This window comes from Heloderma suspectum, chromosome 2, assembly GCF_057233095.1.
Source record: "Heloderma suspectum isolate Gila_16-S chromosome 2, 16-S_ref, whole genome shotgun sequence".
NCBI lineage: Eukaryota > Metazoa > Chordata > Lepidosauria > Squamata > Helodermatidae > Heloderma > Heloderma suspectum.
In genome coordinates, this window is record NC_139459.1 from 254,900,409 (window position 1) to 254,927,453 (window position 27,045).

General features: G+C 40.5%; 1 protein-coding gene across 2 annotated transcripts in view; it reads right to left on the reverse strand.

Annotated features, from left to right (window-relative positions):
- HSPA4 (heat shock protein family A (Hsp70) member 4) overlaps window positions 1-27,045 on the reverse strand; it is a 33,223-nt gene that overhangs the window by 1,951 nt on the left and 4,227 nt on the right. Inside the window, exons 2-18 of one of the 2 annotated variants that reach the window (XM_084838791.1) lie at window positions 18,876-18,933; window positions 16,676-16,816; window positions 16,099-16,221; window positions 14,048-14,147; window positions 11,252-11,385; window positions 10,193-10,437; window positions 8,733-8,809; window positions 7,316-7,467; window positions 5,773-5,879; window positions 5,326-5,459; window positions 4,597-4,778; window positions 3,500-3,592; window positions 2,578-2,730; window positions 2,292-2,417; window positions 1,590-1,697; window positions 692-811; window positions 133-294 (exon numbers count right to left, since the gene is read on the reverse strand). In XM_084838791.1, coding sequence (XP_084694917.1) covers window positions 133-294; window positions 692-811; window positions 1,590-1,697; window positions 2,292-2,417; window positions 2,578-2,730; window positions 3,500-3,592; window positions 4,597-4,778; window positions 5,326-5,459; window positions 5,773-5,879; window positions 7,316-7,467; window positions 8,733-8,809; window positions 10,193-10,437; window positions 11,252-11,385; window positions 14,048-14,147; window positions 16,099-16,221; window positions 16,676-16,816; window positions 18,876-18,933 — 2,215 coding nt within the window. Of the gene's footprint in view, window positions 1-132; window positions 295-691; window positions 812-1,589; window positions 1,698-2,291; window positions 2,418-2,577; window positions 2,731-3,490; window positions 3,593-4,596; window positions 4,779-5,325; window positions 5,460-5,772; window positions 5,880-7,315; window positions 7,468-8,732; window positions 8,810-10,192; window positions 10,438-11,251; window positions 11,386-14,047; window positions 14,148-16,098; window positions 16,222-16,675; window positions 16,817-18,875; window positions 18,934-27,045 lie in introns of both variants that reach the window. The other variant, XM_084838790.1, reaches the window with a different exon arrangement.

The following is a 27,045-nucleotide window of genomic DNA, read 5'->3' on the forward strand; positions in this document are numbered from 1 at the left end:
AAAAGTGTACTCTTCGAGCTTCTCTCACCTGTGGAAAATTCAATACCACCAATATGCTAATACAAGGCATCATGCAGCACACCCAGCTTCAACACTCCACCCCTCTCCCTGCAAGTTCAAATATTTATTTACTTTTGTTTTTGCTTCAATCTCCTTAGCTGTGATAACAGGGTCCAAAGTAAGACTTCGTTTGTTCTGATGATTGAGCTTGTTGTTCATCCATTCCATCGCCTCATTTGCACTCTTCTCCACTTTGGCCACTTCTGTAGGGTCTAAATGGTCATACTGTTCATCCTAACATTTTAAAAAGTAGAATATGAATTTGTACAGAAATGCTACACTTGTTCTACACTTCATCCTTCTGATAAAACATAAAAATGTTAGCCTCAACCTGACAAAAGAAACTGAATGAATGAAGCCTGGCAGGAGACTAAGCAAACAAACTTTATGGAAGAGTACGATTGTGTGGTATATATTGATTACAATGGGTCAAATTAAGAAAGGGAAGATAAGAAGTAAAATTCTGCTTGTCTGTGGGAGGAGACAACTACAGTGTCCAAGCATCGCTGCCCATCACTTAAAAACTATCCCATATCTCCCTGAAAAGGAAACAAGTTGTAAACTTTACCACTGAAAATGTTCAAGACAATTTTGAAACCTGCCATAGATAAGATGTGAGATAAAAAGATACCTTTGCTTTAAATGCAAGAACAGCTTTCATATATTGTTGGATTTGTTTTCCAAGCTCTTCAAAGGCTTTTGGTCTTTCTTCAGATTCTTGAAATCGTGCCTGAATAGGCTGCCCAACAGTCTGAATTGAAGAAAATTTTACCAAGACAGAATTATAGATCTGTATTTCACTTGTGAAATGAGTTACACTGATTGCCTTATTGATGCAACTTCGAACTCCATGTCATATTAATTTAAATCACTTTGTTGAATGCTGCCTCCTGTGTTTGTTAACATGTACAATGTTCAACTTCAAAGCAGTGATGTGAACACATGGGCAGGAGGACTCCCTTGCACCTCAGCAGCTTCCACTGAGATTACCATCTGATGTTCATTTTAAAAGCAGCTTCTTTAATAGCAAGGAACTGTTGCAGCAATATAAAATAAAGCTCCAGAGGTGCATGGTTGGGGAAAATCATTGGCACATCATGTCACATTTTGTGACTTCAGATAGTGTGTGCAAGTGTAATTTAAGGATTATGCACAAGAGCCCATCTAACTGGGAAGGTGCTTTGAAATACTGCCAACGCTGGTTGGCTAAAGAGATGCATAACTCTTGGTGAGCAGAGTTTGGGCATTTCCCAAGATGCTGATGGTAGCCTAACATATATAAAGCAACCATGGTGATGTTAATGTTTATAGTCACAAACAGGATAACAAGGATTATACATACGTTTATAGACACACATAATTAGGATAATAAGGATTATACATACCAGCTGGTTAACTCATACTAGCTAGTTTACATTCTCTTAAGAATTTTCTCACTGTAGCCATTCAACATGCAAGAAACATCCTCCCATGCAGCACAGACAGATTCCTCATGTGAAAAGCTTAGACACTTCTGAAGTACCACTTACTTTCAGTTCTGCCAACTTATCAATGTAAACTTGTTTGGGCTGGTCTTCACCCTCTTCATATAGCCAGTTTTCTGTGTCTTCTAACTTCAGAGTGAAAGTACTACGATCCTGGAGAAAAGTGAACAAAATACCAATCGCAAAGGTTATTTTTCAATGAAGCATGCATTTCCAACATGATTGTGGGTGCGTGAATTTTCAGCTTCTAATCTTCTAGAATTAAATACAAGGTCATTTTAGCGCAGGAATTTAAAGCCCACTCTAAAAAAAAAATAAAAAATTGTAAAATGCTTACTGTTCCCAATGACTTTAAAATGGAATGTGTTTAAGTATGTGTGTGGGTTGAGAACTGTAGGCAGAGAATGAGCAGGCAAAGCAGCTTTGGATGCCAGGGAACAGTGGGCCCAGGAAATCAAAAAGTGCACGATCAAGTTTCTTCTGGTTTGGCTGCACACCTTTTTTTTTATAAAATAGGTGATATGAAGCTCTATGTTGTATTACCTACAATATGAGAAAATTGCTGGTTTATCCGTCCTCTGTTCACATTTTCAAGTGTCTGCATAATGGGTACTAATTTATTAAAGTTTCAATTTACACAGTGTTCGTTGCTCAGTGAACTGTGTAAGCTACCAACGCTGACATCAGATACTCTGAGAGCAGGCCTGGTCTCAAGTGTCTATGAAAGTTGTCATTAGCAACACCTACCTCTTCACTAACAAACTTTTCATACACGCCACAGAGCTTGTCTCTCATTTCATAAACATACTCCTCAACTGCATTCTTGGCATCATTCCGTTCCTTCTCCAGTTTATCCTGCATGATCATTTTACCCTGCAGGAAACATATTCAATACACCTTTGTTTCAGTTCAGACAAGATTGTTACTGCGTACTTTTGTAAGTTCATTATACATTCCCCTTACCTAAGGATCAGCCACCTATAATTTGTAGAAAACATTCCTCTATTCACATTAGTGCTTTAGGTTGGCTTACCTCATTCTCAATAAATAAGTTCAACATATCCTTTCCTATCTGCCACACCAACTGATTCTCAATAGGAAGGTCAACTGTTGTTGTCTTTACTTTAGCTTTTTTAGCTTGAGGAGGTTGATCGGTTTTCTTCTCTTTTGATCCAGCTTGAGATGTCTGTGTTAAAACAGAGTTCAGAACAGAAAAAGAACATGTGACAAATTCATTCTGTATTTTAGAATTGTTTCAAGTTCCACATTATTTACATTGGCCATCACTAATTACACTAACAGATCAAACCTAGTAACAAGCAAGTGCCACCAACTTCATTGGGACTTATGCTCTGGTAAACATGTTCTGAATAAGGATACTGGAGAAATTCAAGACAGACTAAAATGAATTTGGATTTCTAAGAATCCGGCCTGTGGAATCCGCTGCAGACTGGTCCCCTCAGGCTGTGCGGAGTTCACAGACTTCCAAATCTTTTTTTTTTTTTAACCTGAAATCTACGCAAATTTATTCATAAGAAAATATGCAAGTTTCTGTTAACATATGCCATCCTGGAAAATATACACGGGGAAAAGTTAAATGGAATGGGAGACAATGCACTAAAATGTTGCCTAATAATGTAAATTACATAAATTGTTGCGAAGCCTCTTATAGAATTATTTGCGTATTTTTCCACATAATGGGAAAAAAATTCAAATCCGTCTCTGAACCAATGCTGGAACAAACAACACTGCACAATCCACAAAACACCCATGGGTTGGATTCCACAAAATCCAGACATCCCTAGTTCTGAAGAGATGAAAAATGTGGATTTAGAAATTACCTGCTTAGTCTAGTACGTTATCTTAGCTTCTCATGAAGATAGTGAAATTACTGGCCTTTTGTTTCTATTAAAATAATATTTAGTTCTAAAATGAGTGTAACACACCATTTTTACCTCCATTTCCTCAGACTCTGTCTTGTTTTCTCCTTGAGCTGGCTGCTGGTGTTCTTCAGTCTTCTGTTGCTCTTCCTGGTCTACTTGCATCTTCTGAAATTAGAAAAGCAAGTGTAGATCAGAAACCTCCATTTTATTAAATATGATAAACCAAAAGGCAAATTTTCTCCTATTCTTGGAGTTCAAAGTCCCCACCCTGCCATATTCCAACTACTAAGTAGTACAAACCATGAAGGTGAAGGAAGGGAAGGGGGCCACTCTTAACTGCAGGGCAGTGGGAGGAATGCTGGGTCTCCAGATGCCAAAAGGATCTCACTTGTCATGGTCCTGTTTCAGCTGGCTCTCTCAGCACTTCAGAGCTCAAAGGTTTTATCTAATGTGGCCACTCCACTGGTTCCATTGCCCTCGCGGGACCCACTGCTTGTGCAATGTGAAAGTAGTGCTTCTTGAAGTTAAGTCTGGTTGTTTCTGGAACTCAGCTGGTCAGCAGAGCTCCTTTTTGCAAGCTCTGCTGATCTGCGCACTTTTGGAAATGAGTGTTTTGGCTCATTTCCGATTGCTTTGGGGACCACTAGGTTCCCACTGTGCAAGCAGGAGGTCCCACTAGAGGCTGAACAGTACTGGATATCGCCCAAAGAGATAGCACATACCCCTAGTCGTACTGTTCAGCAGGAGTACCAGCACAATAAAATGGCAGCTGAATATTTACATTATTTTGGCTTTTAAAGACTACTAGGAGCGAAGATAGTGAGCAGACTAAAGAGGGGGAATGACAGTTACAAATACAGGTTGCCATGTGCAAAAGCTCAAAAGCTCCAGTTCCTACAGATTTACCTTCTCAAATCTGCATTGTTCTAACAGCTATTTAGAAGTTTTACATAGCCCATTTCAACAAACACGTGAATGTATGGTCAAATGTAATTGTCAGCAAAATCAGTATTCTTTGTTAGAGGAATGACTATTAAAAAAACAGCAGCATAGGTTGAGCTTAACTTGCAAACTCCTATATGTGAAGGCTAGTTATTCAGTACAGCTAGATCAGTAATATATTGCTTTAGTAGACTAGTAAGGGCATATGGCAATCCAAAAGCAGTTACCTCTTCCTCTTTTGCATGCTGATCTGTTTCCATCGGCTCTTCATTGTCTTCTGATTTATGAACTTCCACAAGTGATGCACTTGAAACACTGAAAATGCCATGGATGTTTACTCTGACTTTAACTTTAACTTTTGAACTGGATCCATCTGCTTGTGGCATTACCTTCTGAACTAAAAACTGAGCTAAATAGGAAAGTCAGACAATATTTTTATTAAAGAAAATAATTCAGAAATCTAAATTTGGGTTGAATTAGCAAATGATTGAAATCAAAACTAGTTTTTCCATTGTTAATATTTAAATTGTTCTGTTTTAGTATTGGTAGCATACAGTTTGCTCATTTAAAATGAGAGCTTTGATTTTGGCAAGCACTTAAACAAAGGAAGTAACTGATAAAGCATTGTATTGGTTACTTACTAAACCTCATGTATAACCCAAGTATCTAGTATTTGCCTTTCCTTTTAGCATGTATCTTTTCACATAAGATTTATATATACACACACCAGGTTTGTACAAACACCGCAGCCCACCATAGCTTATCTAAGCCACGGTGGTTTGTGGGGCATGCCGGCACCCATTTTGTATATTCAGGCTATGATGAGTGGTTGCCAAGGCTGATTGTGTTGTGCAAACTCAGTGAGGGTGGCTTATGTGAGGGTTAAACAACCCTCACATAAACCTAAATCACCCCATGGCCCACTAAGTCAGCATTGCTTTCTTATGCTTACATACCTATGGAAAAATCTGGATAAGGCAATTCCTTAGGGCAACTATAATAAGCTTCCAGAGTGAAAGGTTCCTTTCTGTAGAATGTGAGGACCTTGGAGAACGGGGCAGCATGATTCTTTGGGAAGACTTCACAATCACTATAGAAAGGAAGAATATATTTTTACTTCAACTAGTTAAGAACATTTTCCCCTGCAGTTTTAGATACAAGTTCTGTTTAGTGAGCCCAGAAAATGTTTATGCTACAAGATGTCTCATACAACAATAGCTCTATTTATGAGGAACAAATTGCAAGTTTTTATCAACAAATTGCAAGACTGTTATCAATGACTGATATAAAGGCTTTCGTATTCAGGTATTTTCATATGCACATGTGTACAGTATGATATATCAGCTATGACTGTCAGCTGTAATTCGTTCTTCACAAGTGCTTTTAAGTGTTCAAACTTTTACCTTATTCCTTCTTCTGCTGGGGAATTCCATTTCAAAGAAATGGGATATGGTACCAAATCTGTGATAGAAAATTCTCTCACTTTAAAAGCTGGGGATAGAATAGCACACTGTAAGAAATAAAATATTAAATTAATTCATGCAAAATCAAAACACAGGTCAGCTTTAATGTTAAAAGATTGATGATTAAATACATTATAAGGCTTGAACTTCAAAGCACCTTGCTTATCTGATTAATATAGCCCAATTCTGTAAATGCTTATTCAGAAATAAATCCCAGTGAAGTCAATTAAAGAAGTCAGTTTAAGAAATGTGTATCTTGCCTTTTAATACCGTAAGTTTAAGGCAGCTTGCATAGGTACAAATAGGCCTGGTTCAGATATAAGAGGTAACTATGGTGACCTGAACGAGCCGCAACATGTCTGAGCCTCATGCACTCCATCCTCTTCTTTTGCAACCACCCAGAGAACAGTAACATGTGCTTCCACTTTTAAAACTATAGTTTTCCATGGTATCTGAATTCAGGGGACTGTAGTTTGCATTTAACTTTACTTAGTGAACAAGTGACGAAACCCTATGTTCCAAGCAGCCATTGCTTAAAGGGATCAGACAAAAATCCCTAGCCAATGTGAAGCGACTATAAATGCATGCAAGAGGATTATACAATAATACCTTGTATAATAAGTCATAGTTCAGAAATTGTTATGGATTCTTTGGGCAACATGGGTGCTGTTCCTGCACTGCTTAGTCCAGGGATGGGGAACCCCTGGCCCATGAGACAATCTAGCCCACCAAACAAGGCTCGGACAAGACCCTTCCATGAAGTGGTATCCCCTACTGGAAAAGAATCTCCACCATTATCTCCTCTCAGAGATAATAGCAAGGATTCCCCTTGACACGCCACACCTGTTCCCAACTGGCAGGGGGAGCAGCATGCAGGGGAATCCCCGTTTTCTCTGATTGGAGATAACAGTGACTACTCCCTTCTCCATTAGCTTTGCTCAGTCCACATCCTCCACAATAGAAAGCCTACCACAGCAAAGCCAACTCCCCAACTAAGGTGCCGGCTGGAGAAGCCTCCAGCTGGTGCCTTGGTTAAGGCAGCTTTGCCAGCTCTGCATCCTCCCCAACACTCCAACTGGCATTTTGGCCAGGGATCAGATGACATCACCCACATATCATCCAGCCCTCAGAAGGTTAGAGGAGAGGTGTCATCTGGCCCACCACCCAAAGTATGTAGTCCATTGGGATTTTTGGGTTGCTGCTGACTAAACACAATTGTTTGTTCAACACACAGAGGTTCTTTGCTAGCCATTTTGGTCTGACCAGAGGGTAGGCTATAAAAAATTGCCTTTGAAAACTCCCATATCTATGGGATCAATGCACTTCACTGCTATATAGAAAACTACAAAAATGCATTTCTTCCCAAACACTTGATATCTTTTTCAAATTCAGCCACATTATACTCAGATGTATCTTTTAAGAAACTAGAATCCAATCAGCACTGAATAAAAGGCTAAATTAGCATACAAACAATCATTCTTACCTGCAACGCACAGCCTCGTGTGACAGCTTCATCAGCATTCAAAGTTGTACTGACTTCTTTACCAAAAAATTTACTGACCCGCTCTTTTACAGCAGGTATTCTTGTAGTCCCTCCTACTATTTCTACTGCATAGATGTCCTCCTTCTTTAATTCTATACAGAACAAGACAAACATGTGAGACACTTTAAGCCTAAACTCATTTGCATTAGGAGAACCCCACTAGCTTCAATGCAATTTGTAAGGGCATTTTAGCACTCCGACCATAGTCAACACATATTAGGTTAGCAACACACAATCCAAATTAACATTTCTCCAGAATATGTAAGTTTCATAGCAGAGGGTGAACGTATTTGAGGTCTCCCAGTAGAATTTGCATACTCCACCTACTCACTAGCACTGAAAAAGCTCTACTCAAACCATATGGGCAGCACTGGACAATGGAAGTGGACTTAATTACTAGGAAGTTACTGAAGATACTTATTGCTCCAGCAGTTCAGAGGAAGAACAGTTACAGCGCACTCCTATGCAAACCAGAAAGTGTCTTTGGGATGGATGGAATAGGATAGTTTGGCTTCCTGGCTCTGAGCTCCAAGCCAGGAAGCCACACTCCCCTCCCCATCCCCCTCGTAGCCAGCACAGAGAGAACTGCACCAGCTAACTCTCCACACTCGCAAAATGGAGTGCGGAGACAGGGAAAAGGGGGCATTCCCAGGAGCAGAAAGGAGACCAGGGTAGTTGCCTTACGCTGTTTCCTATGGCCACCCCATCCTCCTTCCCTCCCCTGCTGAGGTGCTGCTGCTAGACGGGCAAAATCACCCATCTAGCAAAAATGCAGGGAGGCTGGAGCATGGAGCCTCCACTCTCCCCCCGCCTGGCACTGGATATTCATTGGCGGCTGCCAACTATCTGGATAGGATTGCGCCCTTGGTCTATATTAGGTTTAGCTTTATTGCTTTAGCCAATATAAAAGGATCTTAAAACAAGATATTCTACGTAAGGCATGAATATTTTTGTAAATATTCACAATAGAACCTTGAGAGGATACAATCCCAAATCGTTATTTTATTTAATATATTTCTAAGCTGCTTTTCAAGACAGTGGTCCTCCCAAGATGGTTTACTATCTAAAAAGAAGAAAAATCAGTATCAAAGAAATAGTTTAAAGTTTTAAAGTGAGCTATTAAAAATATTTTCAGGAATCTTACAGTAGTAAATACCATAAACATGTAAACCCTTTCGATTAAAATATTTGGCAAATAATTGGTAGAGCTGGCAAAGATCTGACACAACTAAAAACAATTATTGCTGCTTATTTTATATAGCACTTCCAATGCACCAATTTGCAGTATATTTTAATCCTTGCATAATTATATTTACCAATACTATATTGCATTCCAAGTAGCAAAATTTGCACTTACTAGCTTGCTCCAAGACACTGCGAAGTGGTGGTTCAACTCTAGCCAAGAGGTCATCACACATTTCTAAGAATTTGCTCCTGTGGGTCGGTGGGAGTGTTAATTTATATTTTATGACAAAGTAAAAAACAGAAGAGCAATAAAATATAATTAAGTTTGTGGCAGCGTCTTAAATCCACCCTCCCTAGAATTTACAAAGTTGTGTTTAATGCGGCTTGACAGCAGCACATCTATTAAACAGCAGCAAGCTGTTAAAATGTTTACAATGCTGTAATTCCTTGGTTGCATTTTGTTTATGTTTAGCCAAGATGCTCCCAACCTCAACCAATACCAATCTCATTATTTCTCCTCCATCCTGCTCCCAAGAACAGGTTTTTGTAAAAGTGTGTAGCGCAGAAGTTCTGAGCCATCAAGAACCACACAGAGGTTAAAGCTGGTCTTGACCCTCCCCCACCTAGGTAACATTGACATCAGTAGTATGAAGAATATGTCACCTGTATTAGTTCATGTATATAGAACACAATTCAAGGAGCAGGCATAAAACAAAGAAGCTCAGAAAGCACCCAGCGCACATGTTTACCACTTGATATAATCATGGGTTTTGAAATAATACTTAAGACAATTTTGTGCTGTATGTAGGAAGATACTATTAAAAATGTAATCCAAATACTGTGATCTTATGGGGAAAAAATGCATGTGTTTAATTTTCAGTAATTACTGCAGTTTTCACTGTGTGAAATGTAATGCCTGAAAGTCATGTCCTCTGCCTAGAAGTCTCCCCCTCCCCAAGCTACCACCTCCCTAAAAATATGGGACTGGAATTCCTCTTCATTGCTGCTTCACATGTTTGAAGGTTCAGCCCAAACTCTGGAAACAGGTTAGAGAGTTACAACACTTCTTATGGAAGTTATTAACCACTATCTTATATATTCATCCATCATGAAAAGAACTAAACCAGGTTGTAATGAAGACCACTATTTCCATTATCTAAAATTCATAATATGGAACTCATTTTATTGGTTTAGGTAATCTAAGCACCAAATTGGCGATATCCTCAAACTTACCTGTTTATATCAGAAAACAGCTGTTAGAGGAAAAACTATTCTAATTTTATCACATAAACTAAGAACCAGCTTTTCTACCCTGTCCGCTGGCACTTGCCCTTGCCCTTAATGCCATCTATTCAGGTTAAAGTACACAACAGATCAGGGATGGGGGAACATGTGGCCCTCCAGATGTTGTTGGACTACAACTTCCATAATCGCTCACCATTAGCTGTGCTGGGTGGGTATTATGGGAATTTCAGTCCAACAACATCCAGAGGGCCACACCTTGCCCATCTTTCCAATAGATACTATACAGATTTGTAGAAAAAGATGCAAATAAGGCAGAGTGTTCACCTTATAAAACAGACGGGTTTATATGCAGAGATTAAACATACAGACAAAATTAGAGTAGGATACCTGTTCATAGTCCCAGAGACATCAATGTCATTCATGAAGCATTCTATGTTCATTGGCAGATCAGAGGCATTTGCGCTCATCAACTTCTTCAGTTTTTCACATTCCTGAGATAATCTCAACAGTGCACGAATTTTGGACTTTATGTCTAATTTATATTTCTTCCCAAATTCTTCACAAAAATAATTTACTAATACTTCATCAAATTTCCTGCCACCAAGTATCGTGTCAAATGCTGTTGCAAGAACCTTTACAATAGAAGGAATAAAGAATCTCTATGAAACAGATTTCTTCTCAAGATTTCAAGCCATTAATATTCTGAGTAACCCAAACAACTCATATTTAACCTAACTTTGTGACACCCAAGGCTCTGGATTGCAAACTATTGTACATTTGTTGTGCACAAAGTTCTATGTTGCAGTCAACAATACTAAATCCACAAATAAATGGCTACCTACAGATCAGTAATAGGACACTACTAAAGTAAGAGAGAAGAATTACCAGTACGTGAAAAGGTTTACACTAGGCTGCCCACGTCCATGTTCCTATGCATTATCATGGAGCAATGGGCCTGGCAAAAACAAAGCTGACATTCATGCAATTAGCGTAGTTACCATCATTTCAAAGAACTGTTGTCTTTCAAAAGACTTCACAGGTTTTGGTGATATTTAGATACCTTCACTTGAAGAGATGGAAACTGGACATTCCATCAGCCAATATTCTGATCATGGTGGGCCCCTGAAGATAGCCGTCTAAGTATGAGCTATATATCAACTGTTACGGAGTTGTGCTGACAATGCTATGTGTAGGCAACTTTGCACAGTGTGCAAAGGTTGCAATATTTTTTTTGATGAAAGAATATTTGATGAACGGCCAGATGGGCGATTAAGAAATTCAATAAATAAATAAATAAAGTGATGAGAGAATATAACAGAGTAATAGCCCAGTTTAGCATTATCTTGATGCCGTAATGCCTGCAAGTTTCTCCAATCTAGTATCTTCTCTGTTGGAAAAGCAGCAATAGCTTTTGTTGTTAAAATGAACACACAACTTTATACTTGCCTTCAATTTTCCCTTGTTGAATGCACATACTGAAACTTGATAAGCTGAATGCCCTATGTCAACGAACACAACGTTTCTTGGTTTCTCTTCTAATGCAGGCAGGTCTTGTTTATAGATTCCATACGCCAGAGCAACTAGAGAGAGAGTTCAATCCACTATAAATAAAAATCATTTTCATTCTTGGCTAGGTATACGGAAAAAAGGTTTCTTTCCTATGGGCAGTATTCAATGGTGTCTGTCATTCCGCAAACTCAAATAGCGCTAGCAGAGCTCCTCTGACTCTTTCCATTGCGCAGCCACGTCAGCGCAAACGCAACTTTAGTTGGATTGTCCTCTTATGCACAGTTCAGAGCCACTAGCGCATCATCCTTTGTGTTAGCGGAATGACACAGTTGGATACTGCCTTCTGTAGCTGGAACTGTTCAACAAAATTGTACATGGTTACTTACTACAGATGCAAGCCATCACAGCACATAATGCTGTATAGCTTTATTAGATGTTTCTAGGGACGCTGCAAGATCCACCTTGAGATTTTTGACGTCTCAAGACAGCTGTTGAGGTTACCTGCTTTGCAAAGTTAATATGAAACTACAGAATAGAAGGGCTCTCCCCTCAGAACTTTAAGGTAAAGGTGCGTTTTCAAAAACAAGCATGACAAGACAAGAGTCAAGTTCATTCATCATGCACTGATGTACTGATGACCATGTATGAATAAATCATCACTTTTGTCACCACAGACAGAACTCTCATCCAAAAACGTATCTATGAAAACAAAACATTATGAACTGAGACTAAAGATGTAACATTTCCAAATTTTTTTGAAGCCACAAAGAAAACCTGTATTTATCCAGGTAAAAAGGGGAATTGAGTAAAATTAAAATATATGCAATACTTTAGGTGAAATCTAACATTCTGCGAGCAGTCTCCTACTTGCGCAATGGTATTTTCCCCATCTCTCCTCTCCCCTGAAGACCCCCACATCCCAGATTTTCAGGGCATATGGGGGGCTGCAGAGGGAGAGGGAATTGCCCATTCTGCTGATGGAAGTTGGCTAACTGGATACAACCATTACTTTCTTATCAAACCTAAGCCTACTTTACTGCTTTAACATAAAATGCATCATTTATAACAGTGGTGGGCAACTCATAGCACTCCAGATGTTGCTGGGTTCCAACTTCCATCAGCCCTAGCCAGCATAGCCACCAGCGAGGGCAGACGAAAGTTGCAGTCCAACAACATCTGGAGGGTGCACGTCACCCCCACCCCGACGGAGCATATAAAATTATACTATTTGGCATATTTATGAAATTTGCAGAACAATTTCTTTATTACGTTTCTATACTGCCCAATAGCCTAGGCTCCTATGCATGTTTACTCAGAAGTAAGACCCATCTGTTTAATGCAGCTTACTATTAGGTAAGGCCACATAAACTAGCAGCATTCACAGTACAAATTCCTTCATTTTCTAGGAACAAATTTATTTATTTATTTATTTATTACATTTATATCCCGCCTTTTTTCCTCTTTCAGAAATCCAAGGCGGCATACATAATCCTTCCATTTTAGCCTCGCAACAACAACCGTGTGAGATAGATTGGGCTGAGAATCTGTGACTGGCCCAAAGTCACCCAGTGAGCTTCCATGGTTGAGTGGGGACTAGAACCCTGATCTCCCAGCTCCCAGTCCAACACTCCAGCCACTACACCACACTGGCTCTCGATTGCAAATAAATCTAATACTAGACAGCTGTAAACTGCTACACCCTATGCTATCCAGGCACATATATCTTTGGTTTATGCCATCTGAGTAGAAAAAAGCAGAAAATAGAAACCACAATTTTATAGTAAACAAAAGGATGTATTTGGACAAAAACAATCTCATACAGTCACAATATTAATGCATGTTGGATGTGACTGTTGTATATGTCTACAGTATAAATAGGAATTATTCTCCAATACTGTAGATTTCTTTCTTTTCTTTTTTTTGCATACAAACCTTCATACTACATAGAGAGCAATCCTATGGTCCCTAGGGAGTGTCCCAGGGACCACTGGAGATAGCAGTTCCCCCTCCAAGACACTGCTATGATCTCAGGAGGGGAAATCCCCCCCCCACAGCACCTCACCTCCCAGCTGCACACCTGGAAAGCATGCTCACCCAAGTTCCGAGCTCAGGTAAGGATGCAAATGAGGAGGAAGGGGAGAGAGAGACTGAGGATCTGCAGGATCCTAAAGCCTTCCTGCTGCTGTCCCCTTGACTCGACTAGATGCACTCAAAAGTGCATCCAGTGGAATATCAGCAGAGTATTACCTCTGTCATTCCTCCTGCTCTGCCAGGTGTCTGCAAGCAGAGCACAGGATTTTTTTGGAGTCTTTCAACTTTGGAGTGCTACCAGGGCACCCACAGGTGTGCTCTGTAAAAGTCTGTCTTCAGCATTTCGCTCATTCCAGAAGAGAAAATATTCCATACGAAGGTTTTGAGGGCTCCCTAAATTCCTAATTTTTCCATTGTAGAAAATGGCAGGGGGAGGTGGGAATCCTTTGGGAAAACTGTTTTGAGTTTTTCCAGGGGTTTCCAGGCCTTCACATCTGAGAGTCATCAAAAGTTCAGTAATCAAGTGATGTACATTTATGTACGAACGAGCCCAAAGGCAAGCATTCGTTTTCAAATTTTATCTGGATAAATCGTCACTCTTCAATACTAACATTAAGGCAGACAAGCATTTAAGAACGTGAATGATGTAAAATTTTGGGAAGGAAACATCACACCCTGCATTCTTTGCAGTTAGCTAGCTACCTGCAGTAGTTTCATTAATTAATCGCAAGCAGTTGAGTCCAGCAATCTGTGTAGCATCCATCACAGATCGCCTCTCTGCATCTGTATAGAAACAGGGAACCTACAAGACATAGACAAAACCATATTTTGAAGAGATTACTTACCAAGCAAAAAACGAACAACAAGCAATATGTTACTGCATATTTTTTTTAAAAGCAACAACTAGAGTAGGAAAAGGGGAAAGTGATTAAATGCAAGTAATCTCTTTGGAATTACTTCTATATATTAACACACTGACACTTCACAGCTAAAACACATACTGCAAGGTTGAGATCACATTCCAACTCAGAGTTTGGCTTCCAGCATAATATCTACTGGTACTGGAATCCTAAGCATAGGTCTACACGTTTCAGTTGGTCTTGATGGACAATAAAAGCTTGTATTAATCAGGACTGTGCCCATCCTCCAAGGGAGTCTCATCCCTGACTATGTGCACTGCCTCCAAAACTCGGCAGCCCCTGCTCTCCTCTCCAAGCTGAAAAGCGGGGTGGGAGGATTCCATAAGTCTCCAGTCCCATCTAGCTCAGAGCTGGCAGGAAAAGGAAGGCAAGTCTTGCTTTTGCTCTGCACTTAATGAGGGTACCTAGTGCCTGAAAGTTCAGAACTACACCCAGACACATCTAAATTGCCCCTCCAGCTCAGTGCTTGAGGTAGAGAATCAAAGCCTGCCTCTGCCTCCTGCTTGGGCCCAGCAAATACAAAACCAAGCCAATACATCATCTCTCTCTCCAAGCTCTGATCTCGAGGAGAGATGTGGAGGCTTGCCTTGTCTCTGTCCTTGCCAGGAGCTTTGAACACTTAGCAAGTAGAGAGAAAAACAAATCCCAACATTTCTCCAACTTTGGGACAGGGGAAGAGGCAGGGCTCTCTCTCTCTCTCTCTCTGAGGTTAGGAAGCCTGGAGTTTGTCACATTCACCAAAAACTGGCTGCACAATCACCCTAGCAAGTTATAGTATAGATCCCAGAACCTATGTAATGCAATGCAGCTTATCTTGTTCTCATGACTATACCGATAAGCTTCAGAAGAAACAGTTTCCGGTGAAGTTCCTAAGATTTACAATAGGTTTTGGTGAGGTCCTTAGATGGGCATAAATGCAATGTTTGCAGTCCTTTGCCTTCCTCTGTACATATCTAGAACTCAATAGTAACACTTTAAGTCCCATCTTTCCTTCCTTTACCACTACACAATTGTATAATAAAGACCTTGTCAAACATAGGTTGTACTTGTCAAAGTCACCTTGTCAAACATAGGTTGCACTGTCTCAGATGAATCAATGATACTAGAAAAGTTGTGGCAAATCAAATTTTACTAATTTACTAGATCAAACTTCACTATTTGGCATGCACAAACTTGTTTTTTGGCTAGGAGAACACTACAGCTGTCCCAAAATAACAGGATTTATTATCTAGAGGAGCGACTGTCACATTAACGAAATTCAGAGAGACAGAGTGCAAATTCAAAGATTTTATAAACTGACTTGACTAACGGAGCAATCCTGCAGTCCCTGGGAGAGCGCCCCATGGACCATAGGATTTTTCAGGGCCCCCATCCTGAGGCTACAGACACTCCTATGACCTTGGGAAAAGAACTCTGGGTTCTGATTCTTCTCCTCATCCCCCTGCTACTGCTATGGAAAAGTGACTTCAGGGAGGTGAAAAGGGGTGCATTCCAGTGGGCAAGGAGGAGAGAGGCCAAGATCTGCAGCACCCTGTGACCTCTCCAGTCCTGCCCCTGCCAATGAGACCTCTCTAGACAGGTTCAGAAGCCTGTCTAAAAGAAACAACAACGAGGTGGATGCAGAGGTGAAAATCACCTCCAGTGCTACTTTTGCTCTGCCAGGAGTCTGCCTGTAGAGCATAGGATATTTGGGGCTCTCCGACATCACAGCTCTCCTTCAAAGGGCACAGAATTGTGCCCTAGAACATTTAAATACCAAACATACATTGTACTATTTCCATGTATGAAAGAACACTTTAGAAATTAACATATACATTCAGATTATCTACTTACAGACAGAACACAATCAACTACAGGTTTCTTAAGTGCATTCTCTGCAGTTTCTTTTAGTTTAGAGAGAAGCATTCCTGTCATCTGCTCAATGGTGAAATTTCGTTCTTCTTCCATATACATAACCTTAGTGCAAATATAAAAGAAAGCACACACATTTTAACATTGTAATCTTCAAGATACCCCAAGCAGTCTTAAACCAATGCTAAATCTAGGGTGTGTATAAGTTTCTCCTTCCATTTCACAAATAAATATCAGAGGAGCAACCTTAAAATGACACTTTTTAAATTTATATTTCAGAGATAACATGCTGACCATTACCTATACTTATGTTACCACAAAGAAGTGGAACTCCTCCAAATCTGGACAGATTTTAAGAAAGCCTGCTGTTCTGAATTCTTAAGGGTTGGATTGTATTTAAGGAAGTAACCCACATCCATCCCTATTTCACTGATGGTTCTGCAGTGACTCTACTGTTTTCACTCCTGTCAAAGAGCCAAACTACACTGCATTTTTATTGGCAAGCACCAGTATGTGCTCATTTGTGTGCATGTGCAAGTTCACATACACATATACCCACCTTGATGCCGACTGAACGGGATGGCAGCTGAACAAGTTCATAAGCAAGCCTTGCTTTTTCATCTTGAACAAAGGGATCCGAAAATGCACGGCCATGAAATCTTTTAAAACCTTGTACTGTATTCTTTGCATTTGAAATTACCTAGAAGAGAAGAGAGTTCAGTCTCATCTGGTACAGCAACATTTCGCCCATAAATCACAGAATAGGCTTTCAGCAAGAAGCATTAGAAAATATTTATAAAATCACACTTCTGTGATTTTTTTCTTTCGTGTTGTTTAAGCAAAGAGAGCTTTTCCTGTAAGATGTTTTTTAATGCTCAAGGTATACACACAACTCATCTGGCTGCACAGCCAAAAAGCTTTGAAAATACTCTGGAAGTAGCATAAGAAGATGCTACCCTTAAAAGTGTTCTTATAACTTTTATCCTAAAAACTTGCTCTTTGGGAAGCTTTACGCAGCCTTCTAGCAATGACGTCCGAATGAATTTAGTCTACCTGAACCAATTCTCTATTGTGCAACAGAATTAGATGACTAGACTGGCTGGCTGCCACACTCTTGAGTTCCACTGGAAAGGGACATCTCATCCCCTTGCTATGGTCCAATCCCCAGCCAGAAGGCAGCAGCCACAACCACTGGCTCTCAATGGGAAAGGGCTCAATGGATCTTTAAGATCTCAGCTCAGCCTGGTTCTTCAGTTTGCTGCAACTCTGCACAAGTACAAACTAGAGGTGGCACCAAGCACACCTTGGTAACAGTAAATATACAGTACGGTGAATACAGTCAAAGACACTTGAAAGCCAGAGCAAAAGCTTACATTACCAACACATAGTAGGTAAGTGAGTCAAGGACATACCCTAGAGATCTTTAACAAAAGAAGAACAAAAATAATTTAGAAGAACAAAAATAATTTCAGTTTCCTTTGTGTTTTAAGACTACCATAAATACAAAAAAAAAAAATAGTGCTATTACAGCATACACTTTAGATTCTGCCAAAGGTTCAAGGTCACTGTATTCCATCTGTCAACAACCACAGGATCTAGCTTCTGGAAATCATATCTCTTATTAAGCAATCACTGTTCTAATGGAGATTGACTCACTATTTTTTAATTCATGCTATGAATGCTATTTTTTTTTTTTAAAGAAAGGTTATGTGACCAAAGCTGCAGGAAGAATTTCCAGTTTTTCCAATTCCATATCTGAGTGGATTTAATGGTTTTATGGCTCCAGGCATCTCCCCAGGTAGGGAATTTGACCTTCCAATCCATTTAAGAGCAATACCCATGTACCAGGGCCCAAATTATAAGAGGTAAGGGTGGAGGCAGAAGATCCACCCTGACTCTCCCCATTTTAGCCAAATCATGCCTCTGGTATAACCTTCTAAAAGCAGTAGCTGAAAGGACTATCAAAAAAAGTTAAGAAAGATCCCCACCCCTGTAATCCAGGCACTGGCTTGTATTAGGTACAACCCTTGACCACACTATTGAGTAAACATGCTTAGGATTGCACTGCAACAGGGATCAATAACTAAATGTGTAATGCAAAAGGGCTAAAAAGAAAAAAAAATACAATATAGATCTCTGGTATTCATTTACTAGAACATTAGAAATTTCTCATCTGAATTCTAGAACACAGTTCAGTTGACTCACTCATGTCTGGACACTTTGATGGGACAAAGATACATAACAGGGGTGGGGAACCTCTTTCATCCCAAGGCTCAAATTCAATTTCAGAGAAGCTTTCGGGGGCCACATTCCAGTGGTGGGCAGGGGCAAAGGCAAAATACAAAAAAAAGCAGCATACTACAGCTTAAAGTACTTACTGCCAGTAACTAAGCCTTAGTAGAGGCATTTTGACCTTTTAGAATGAAGAAAAAAACTGCACAAAAGCCAAGAATCCACCAAACAATCAGTGATTGGGGGAAAGGGGTGTGACCATATGGAAACCCCAGAGGACTAGATTGGGACCCCGGGAGGGCCAGAGGTTCCCCACCCCGATATATAGTATAGAAGACAAAAGGCACATACACAATTTTGGATAAGTTAAGAAATCAAATCCATTAATTCTGTGCATAAAACATTTAACAAAGTTACATTAACAAACAAATATCATTTTAGTTCAAACTGTCAGTGTTTTTTTAATGTTATTCTAGAATCTATGTTTGTGATTATATAAACCAATCCTGAAATCATAGAATCCTTACTTGACTTTTAGCTGCAGCTCCAATTGAACGATTCTTGGGTCCAAAGGATATACACGAGCTAGAATTAGAAGAAAATGTTCACTTCTAAGACAAAGGTAGAAAAAAATCCGTTTACTCAAATATAAAAATAAAACACGGAGTAAGCTTGAGTGATGTGCAACAATAACAATATTCTAACCAAATGGATCTATTTATAAAGATCCACTCTTTAATACCAACCATTTTCATAAGACCAGTTTGCAGTACTGATGAGATTCAATTCCTTCCAACAAGACATTTGTGTCTATGGAATGCAGCCACCACTTGTATCTACACTGATCTTATAATTCAAAATAAAACAATCAATGCAACACACACACACAGTTCCTGCTGCCCCCACCCCACCCAATACTGGCTGCTTTATTTCATGGATGAACTCTTTAATGTTAAGCAAGCATATTATGACTATTCAATACACAATTGACTTGGATCCTAATGTGCTTTGCTGTTTGTGCGGGGGGGGGGGGGATTCACCCCACATCTTTCCCAAGGGTCACCCAAACTTCAGAAGCAGATTTTCAGGGAGTGCAGGAGGCTGCAAAGAGAAGGAGAAGGCAGGAAACCCCTGTTTGTTGGAGGGCACTTAGGATCCAAGCCATTCACCCCAATGAAGAAAGACTGTCATCAGACAAATTCAAACATACCAATTGGAACTTGACAAAACACAAGACTGTGTTGGCTGCTTTATTGCTATTGTCACTATACTACCAATTACACAGATTAAAGCTCATTTCGAATACATAGAGTATATTAAGGCTTTAAGCGTCCCTACCCCAAATTTATACAAAACTGCTGATACTGGAACACTAAAAGAATATTATGTTCTATGCTATGAGAACATTACATCCATTCATCCCTTAAATTTACATATAGCTTAAAGTGTGGTGGCTTAGTGGTTAAGACGCTGAACTGCAGACTGGAAGGTCGGCAGGACAGCAGTTCGAGACCCGAGTGCCGCGTGACGGAGTGAGCTCCCGTCTTCAGACCCAGCTCCTGCCAACCTAGCAGCTCGAAAGCAAGAAATTGCAAGTAGATAAATAGGTACTGCTTCGGCGGGAAAGGTAACAGCTTTCCATGTACCTTGGTGTTCAGTCATGCCGGCCACATGACCACGGAAGCGTCTTCGGACAGCGCTGGCTCGTCAGCTTAGAAATGGAGATGAGCACCACACCCTAGAGTTGGACACGACTGGTTGGGGACACCTTTCCCTTTTTTTTTTTTTTTTTTAAGTGGGTGGGGTCAAGGGCTGAATTCAATTTCCAAGACGCTTTTGAGGGTCACATGCCAGTGATGGGAAAGGCCAAAGACAAAATACCAGTATATTTTAGCTTAAAATTCTTACTGCTAGTAACTAAGACTTAGGAGAAGCATTTTACAATGGTAAAAAAACATGCATATGCTGGAAAACCACCAAATGATCAGCAATCAGGAGAAACAGTACGTAGCCATATGGGGAACCCTGGAGGGCTGAAGTGGGACCCCAGGAGGGATGGATTTGGCCCATGAGTCGGAAGTTCCCCACCCCTAATTTACAAGATCTGCCAAATACATACAAACATCTAAAGATTTATTAGCTGGTCGTTAGCAGAAATTGTGATACAGGTGTACTGAAAACTTCTAATCGGTAAATATTTAGACAGTCTGCAAAACTCATGAGCAATTGTACCCAGTTCACAGGGATGCCACTAGTTCTGATTTAGAACATATTACTTCTCTGAAAGCCAGTTCACACTTCAGACTCTGGAAATCCATTTTTATCAGAGGTTTCATCACAGGCAGTAAAACACAGATTCATTGCGTTGCTTCACCTATGCACAATGTTTCTCCCAAAAATTGGTAGGGTATTTTGCTACTGACTTAATGAGGATCACACACCCACATTACAAGCATAAACAAGATTAACTTCCAAAATTACACAAATACAGATCTTTACAAAAAGTAAACAGTCTACTGTTAATGTGTGTCCTTGTGTACATGTGTCCAAAAATGCATACACCCCCCCCACAAAGTGATGTGTCAGAAATCTTTAACAGTATGTGAGAGCATGAATTGGTAGACCCAGATGGAAAACAAGAAGTAAATGCAAAACTGGGCTCAGGGAAAGCCAGAGATAGGCATGATTTATTACAAAGAACAGAAATAATTCATACAACCTGGTGGGTTCAGTTAAAGAATTCATTGTACTGAGGGGTTACGTGTTAGACAAGACAGAGTGGGGTAGGATGCACTACATGTGTTTATTAGATGGAGAAGTTAGCCAAATAACAATGGGGGAGGACTGAAAGATTCCAGTCGATAAGGTTAAACTGGGACAGAAACAGAAATGTAAATATTGTAAATCTGAGGTTATGGAGGTAACTTTCCTTAGGGAAGGGAACAGCCGCCTCGAGTGCCATTTTTTGGTGGGGTACAAATCAAATCAATAAATAGAAGCAGAGAACACAGTACTGGAGAAAACCAGAGCACAATATTGCTTCTTCCAAAGTATGGGCAGTAAAACAGCCTTGTTTCTTAGGGTCTGCTATGAATAAGGAGACTGAGTAATGGGATAATGTGTGCTGTTCCCTACAAATTGTGATGGCTAACTTCTCCCCATGTCCTGGATAATAGCCAGCAACCTATTATTAAAGGGGCATGGGAGTGCCAGTTTAGTTAAAGTAAGTCACCAAAAAAAGGAAAAGGTTCAGCCATTATAAGCCTCAAAATTCTAATGCTTATAAAATGGCACCTGTTGAACTAATAACATGAAACTTGGCATCCATGATTTACCTGATAAGGTCTACAATTGTGCAACATTTCAAACTTTCCCAATACATATTGTTACAGATACAACAAGTTACAAAGTGCTAAAAAAATGAATACAATGAATGAATACAATTTTATTATTACATCCACTTGCTACAACAATAACCACTGGAAGTGGAAAAATATGGCATAAAATACATGAAAACATGTAAACCGTTAAAACAATTCACAATCAATAAAACTTATTTATCATGCCACAGAGGGTATGGGAAATTAGCTCAAAGTTTAGAAGCTGAAGGGCGAAGTTCACCATTGCTAGAGTCACCTTTTTATGGTATATAAGCACATTAAAAAAATACTAAAAACAATGATTCATAATTAAACTTGTTTATCGTTCTAAATAGGAGGCAGGATGTTAGCTCGAGTTTAGAAACTAAGAGCACAATCTTCTGACTTAGGCCCTTGATGCTAAGTCTCCGAACTCAGAAGTTTATGAGCATCCAGTGCAGAGCTGGAGGAGCAGTGGAGGCAATGGTCGCCTCCCCACTCCTCCTGCTTGGCATTTTTGCTAGACAGACTTTTTTGCCCATCTAGCTGGGGCGCATCAGAGAGGAAGGGAAAGAGACTGGAGAAGCCTTGGGACAGCTCGTATTCTCCCCTCTCCAGCTCCCTCCCCTCCCACCATAATGCCCCTTGAGTTCCCAACCTCGGAGAGGCAGCCGGTGTGGTTCTTTCCAGCTGCGAGGAGGAGGGGGGTTGGAAAACGGGTTCCTGGATCTGAGGTCGGAGTGCTTGTCTCCAAAATATCCTATGGATATCCAGGAATCCAAAATATCCTATGGCCCCCAGACACTGTCTAAGGGCCATAGGATTGCTCCCTAAAAGGGTGAAGTTCACCACTGCCAATAGGGTCCCCCATTTATTGGATCTAAACAGATAAAACATTAAAAAAATTCATAATTATTAAAACTTATTTGACATTGCACATAGGGGGTGGGAAGTTAGCTCAGACTTTAGAAGCTGAGAGGACAAAGTTCGCCACAACCAATAGAATCACCCTTTTATGGGTCCCAGGGCATAATCTGAAGGCACATGAGGCAGCCACCTTGCTGAAGCTAAGCAGGTTTGGGTCTGGTCAGTGCTTGGAGGGGAGACCACCTGGGAACCACATGTAGCCACCTTGAGTTCCATGATGGAAGAAAGGTGGGATATAAATGTAATAAATGAATAAATATAAACAGAAAACCAATTTTCTCCCATTCAAGTCAGCAGGTTTTCCCGATGAGGCAGTTTCTAAAAACTTTATTCTAGCCACAGAGAAATTAAGAAAGTGAAACTAATAATGGGGGAGGTCTTCCACTGACCCACTGCCACTTGGGCACAATCTAGAGTTGCAAGGTATTTTATTAAAAGGCACTTCTAAAATGGCAGTTACCATTTGTTGCATCCTAAACCAGGTTAGGGCATTTCTAAGGGTAAAATTAGCATGCAGACGATATGCAGACGATACCACCCTAATGGCAGAAAGCGAAAAGGATCTAAAGAACCTCTTGTTGAGGGTGAAAGAGGAGAGTGCAAAAGCTGGTTTGAAACTCAACATTAAAAAAACGAAGATCATGGCATCTGGCCCTATCACTTCCTGCCATATAGAAGGGGAAGAAATGGAAGCAGTGACAGATTTTACTTTCTTGGGCTCCAAGATCACCGCAGACGGTGACTGTAACCATGAAATTAAAAGACGCTTGCTCCTTGGGAGGAAAGCTATGGCAAACCTAGACAGCATAGTAAGAAGCAGAGACATCACCTTGCCGACAAAGGTCCGCATAATCAAAGCTATGGTTTTCCCAGTAGCAAAGTACGGCTGTGAGAGCTGGACTATAAGGAAGGCTGAGCGCCGAAGAATTGATGCTTTCGAACTGTGGTGGCGGAGAAGACTCTTACGAGTCCCCTGGACTGCAAGGAGGTAAAATCAGTCCATCCTAAAGGAAATCAACCCTGAGTGCTCATTGGAAGGACAGATAATGAAGCTGAAGCTCCAATATTTTGGCCACCTAATGCGAAGAGAAAACTCTCTGGAAAAGACCCTGATGCTGGGAAAGACTGAAGGCAAAAGGAGAAGGGGACGGCAGAGGATGAGATGGCTAGATAGCATCACCGATGCAATGAATATGAACTTGAGCACGCTCCGGGAGAGAGCGCAGGACAGGAAGGCCTGGCGTGCTATGGTCCATGGGGTCACGAAGAGTCGGACACGACTGAACGACTGAACAACAACAACAACGAAGGGTAAAATTGGAGATAAGCTTCAAAAAGCTCTTACATTTGAAATTAGGCTTAAACCTTGCATAGCAGGGTGCTATCTTGTTACTTGCGATAGCACATAGGTCAGATTGAATACAGACACCATGAACTAGGGATGTCGTGGGAGTCCGGGAAGGGGGTGGAGCCAGGTAGACTTCCCCCTACCCTTGGCCTCCCGGACTCCAGTCCGCAGACCACCTCACCAAGCCAGGCAACCGCGGGGTTCCCCCCTGGTCCACCAAGATTCCATTTTGCATAAAAATGGCAGCTTGGCCTTTTTTGTAAATCCCCATGTATGCAAATGTCAGCCATAAAGGGGCCATTTACACAAGATTACAGCAGATTATGTTTTTGCATTTTGCAGCAGTGAGAGTAGAAACCAAGCAGGGTGGGCAGAGGAGCAACAGGGTAATCCTCTCCTCATCAACCAGCCCGCTCACTCACATGCCTGGAATTCCTTGTTGCCTATGGCAAAGATGTTAAATGCAAGGCAGTAGTACACTCAAGCCACCTTGTAGTACACTCAAGCCATACTGTATATTCATTACAGGGTTCCACTTCAGTATTGTAGGCAAACAATCCAGAAGAGAATCTTAGGAACATGTTGCAAAATGCCCAATTACACTTCTATCCATGTCTTTGGCTTTCTTGCATAAGGGATACTAGGATAACACAGATGTTGTCTACAAGACTGCAAACCTAAACCACCCAACTAGGGAGTAAGTTCTAAGAAACGTAGTGGAACTTATTTCTGACTAAACATGATTAGGATTGTGCTGTAAGACTGAAGTCCTAAGCCTACATACTTGCCAGGAAGTCTCACTGAAGTTAGTAGCTTACTTTTCATAAACAGACTTGCTAAAAACTTACCACAGCTAAACTTAAAGTGGAGTCCCACTATGAGAACACACAAGACTACTTTAGAGAATTTGTAAATCTATTTTTATGTTTGTTGTTGCTGTTGCCAAGTTACTGAAAACACGGTATTACAAAGCTTGTGATGCACTGATTAAGCGGATGATGTATATAAATTTTGCAAGATCTAGTAAAGACCCTGCTTATGACTTTGTGTTTATGCCCTGAAAAACTCACTAATAAATGGCACACCACTGACAGCTCTCACCCCAGAAACTCCTGGGCAATTTATTTAGACAATGGACAATATGATGTGGACACACTGGGACACCCCTGCGAATCCTGATCACTTACTGTGCTGAGAAGGATACAATATCTCACAAAACAAGCGCTCAGATTGAAATTGTGCCAAAACTGTAGGAGAGCAGTATTAGCAGATTAGGTGGAGAAAGGGATGAGTTGAGCTATCCATTTTTACAAATGTGGTTTATAAAGTTGCAGCTCAGAGTTTGTCATGCAGATACAAACAAACCTTTTCTTCTCCTACGGACATGGAATAATCTTAAAGTCCCCTCCAGTTTGCACTAGAAGTCTGAAGCTGGGAAGTGAAGCAATCATATAACTCCAGAGGGCAAACAGTCACTCACCTTTGGTGAGTAAGAACTGCTTCCAAGCAAACAGACAGGGACGTTTGCATAATCAAGAGAATGGTTTTTGTTTTTCAGACTACTGATGTGTCGCAAATAATTAACATAGGTATTTGTGGAAGGGCTTATAAAATAATAACTTTTGTGGACTCCTATGCAAGGCTGATATAACTCCTTTATAGCAAGCTAAACTCCTCATAAATCCATCCCATCCATATTTTATTCACAGCAATTTATTTGTGCAAATTGATTCCACAAACTGAAACCACAGAATCCGACTAGACAAAGCTCAATGTCCAGCCTCCTGATGTTTTATAACTATTGTTTATTTTTAAAAGTAATCTCCTTCCCTTGCAATCAATCCCATCATCTGCCAAATGTGTCCCACAACTAAGTGGCGTATGCTTGGGATGGGGGAGGAGGTGTATTTAATAGAAGAGGAAATATCTCTGGAGTCATATACTTCTAGCCCAAGTTTGGGTTAAAAGGTACCAAAAGCACATTGTTACTGTTCATGAGTAGCAAACAGCTCCAAGATTTGATGAGAAATTGATAGACACTTACACACTACAATGCTGTCATTTCATTATCTGGTAACAGTATATCCTAGCAAGCAGCAACCTGAATCCTGGTACCAAGTTTGAACAAGCTATGAGACATTAGCAATGATTCAAATAAATAATTCCACTACAAAAGGAAATTTTAAAAGTTTGACATCACCCAGCAGCTCTCCACTGATCAGAATTCTCTCCTAAATGATCAGACATAAACATTTGTTCGTTACTTGAGAACAGTATTTTCAGGCAATTTAGTCATAGAGTGCCATTTCCCTTGTCTGTTATTGGAAATTTAGGCCATTTTCTCACCACAATTGTCACCACCACTGTAAAAAATTCAATTGATAACAAAAAGTAAGAATTGCAAAAAGCATCTTGACATATTTTGCAATTAAATTCTTATGTTCACTAGGTTTTGGAGCAGCTTGGTTTTAACTGCATACTTAATGGTATTTATTCTTTTGCAAGCCCCCCTGGGAATGCTAATTGGCCAGTGAAGGGCAGGATACAAGTTTCAGAAATAACTTTCAAGGTCTCAAAATAATTAAGACCAGGGTTCTCCAGCCAGGCACCCCACATATGCATTGGACTGCAACTCCCATGGTTCTCAGCCAGCATAATGTATTGTTATACTGTGGTTTTAATGTTCTATATATTTAATGTTGTTTTATTGTGTGCTCTTTGAACCACACCAGTTTTGTGAACCACCCAGAGAGCTTTGGCTATTGGGTGGTATAGAAATTAAATAAATAAATAATGTGAGTTCCAATCCACCACATGTGGAGGGTGCCAAGTTGGAGAAGCCTGATTAAGACTATGGGAGGGATCCAGCATAAGCCTCCCACAGATGGAAGGGCTCCTTCTATTCACAAGAGGGTTCCAATACAGCTGGAATATTCTGCTGGCGGAAGGGGGGAACACTCTTCATGGATTCCCTTCTCCCCCTGCAGTCCCCCTATTCCCCCCAGAAATCTGCTCCAGAGCATTGGGGAACCCTCTGTAATAGTGGGTGAAGTGGCCATCGGG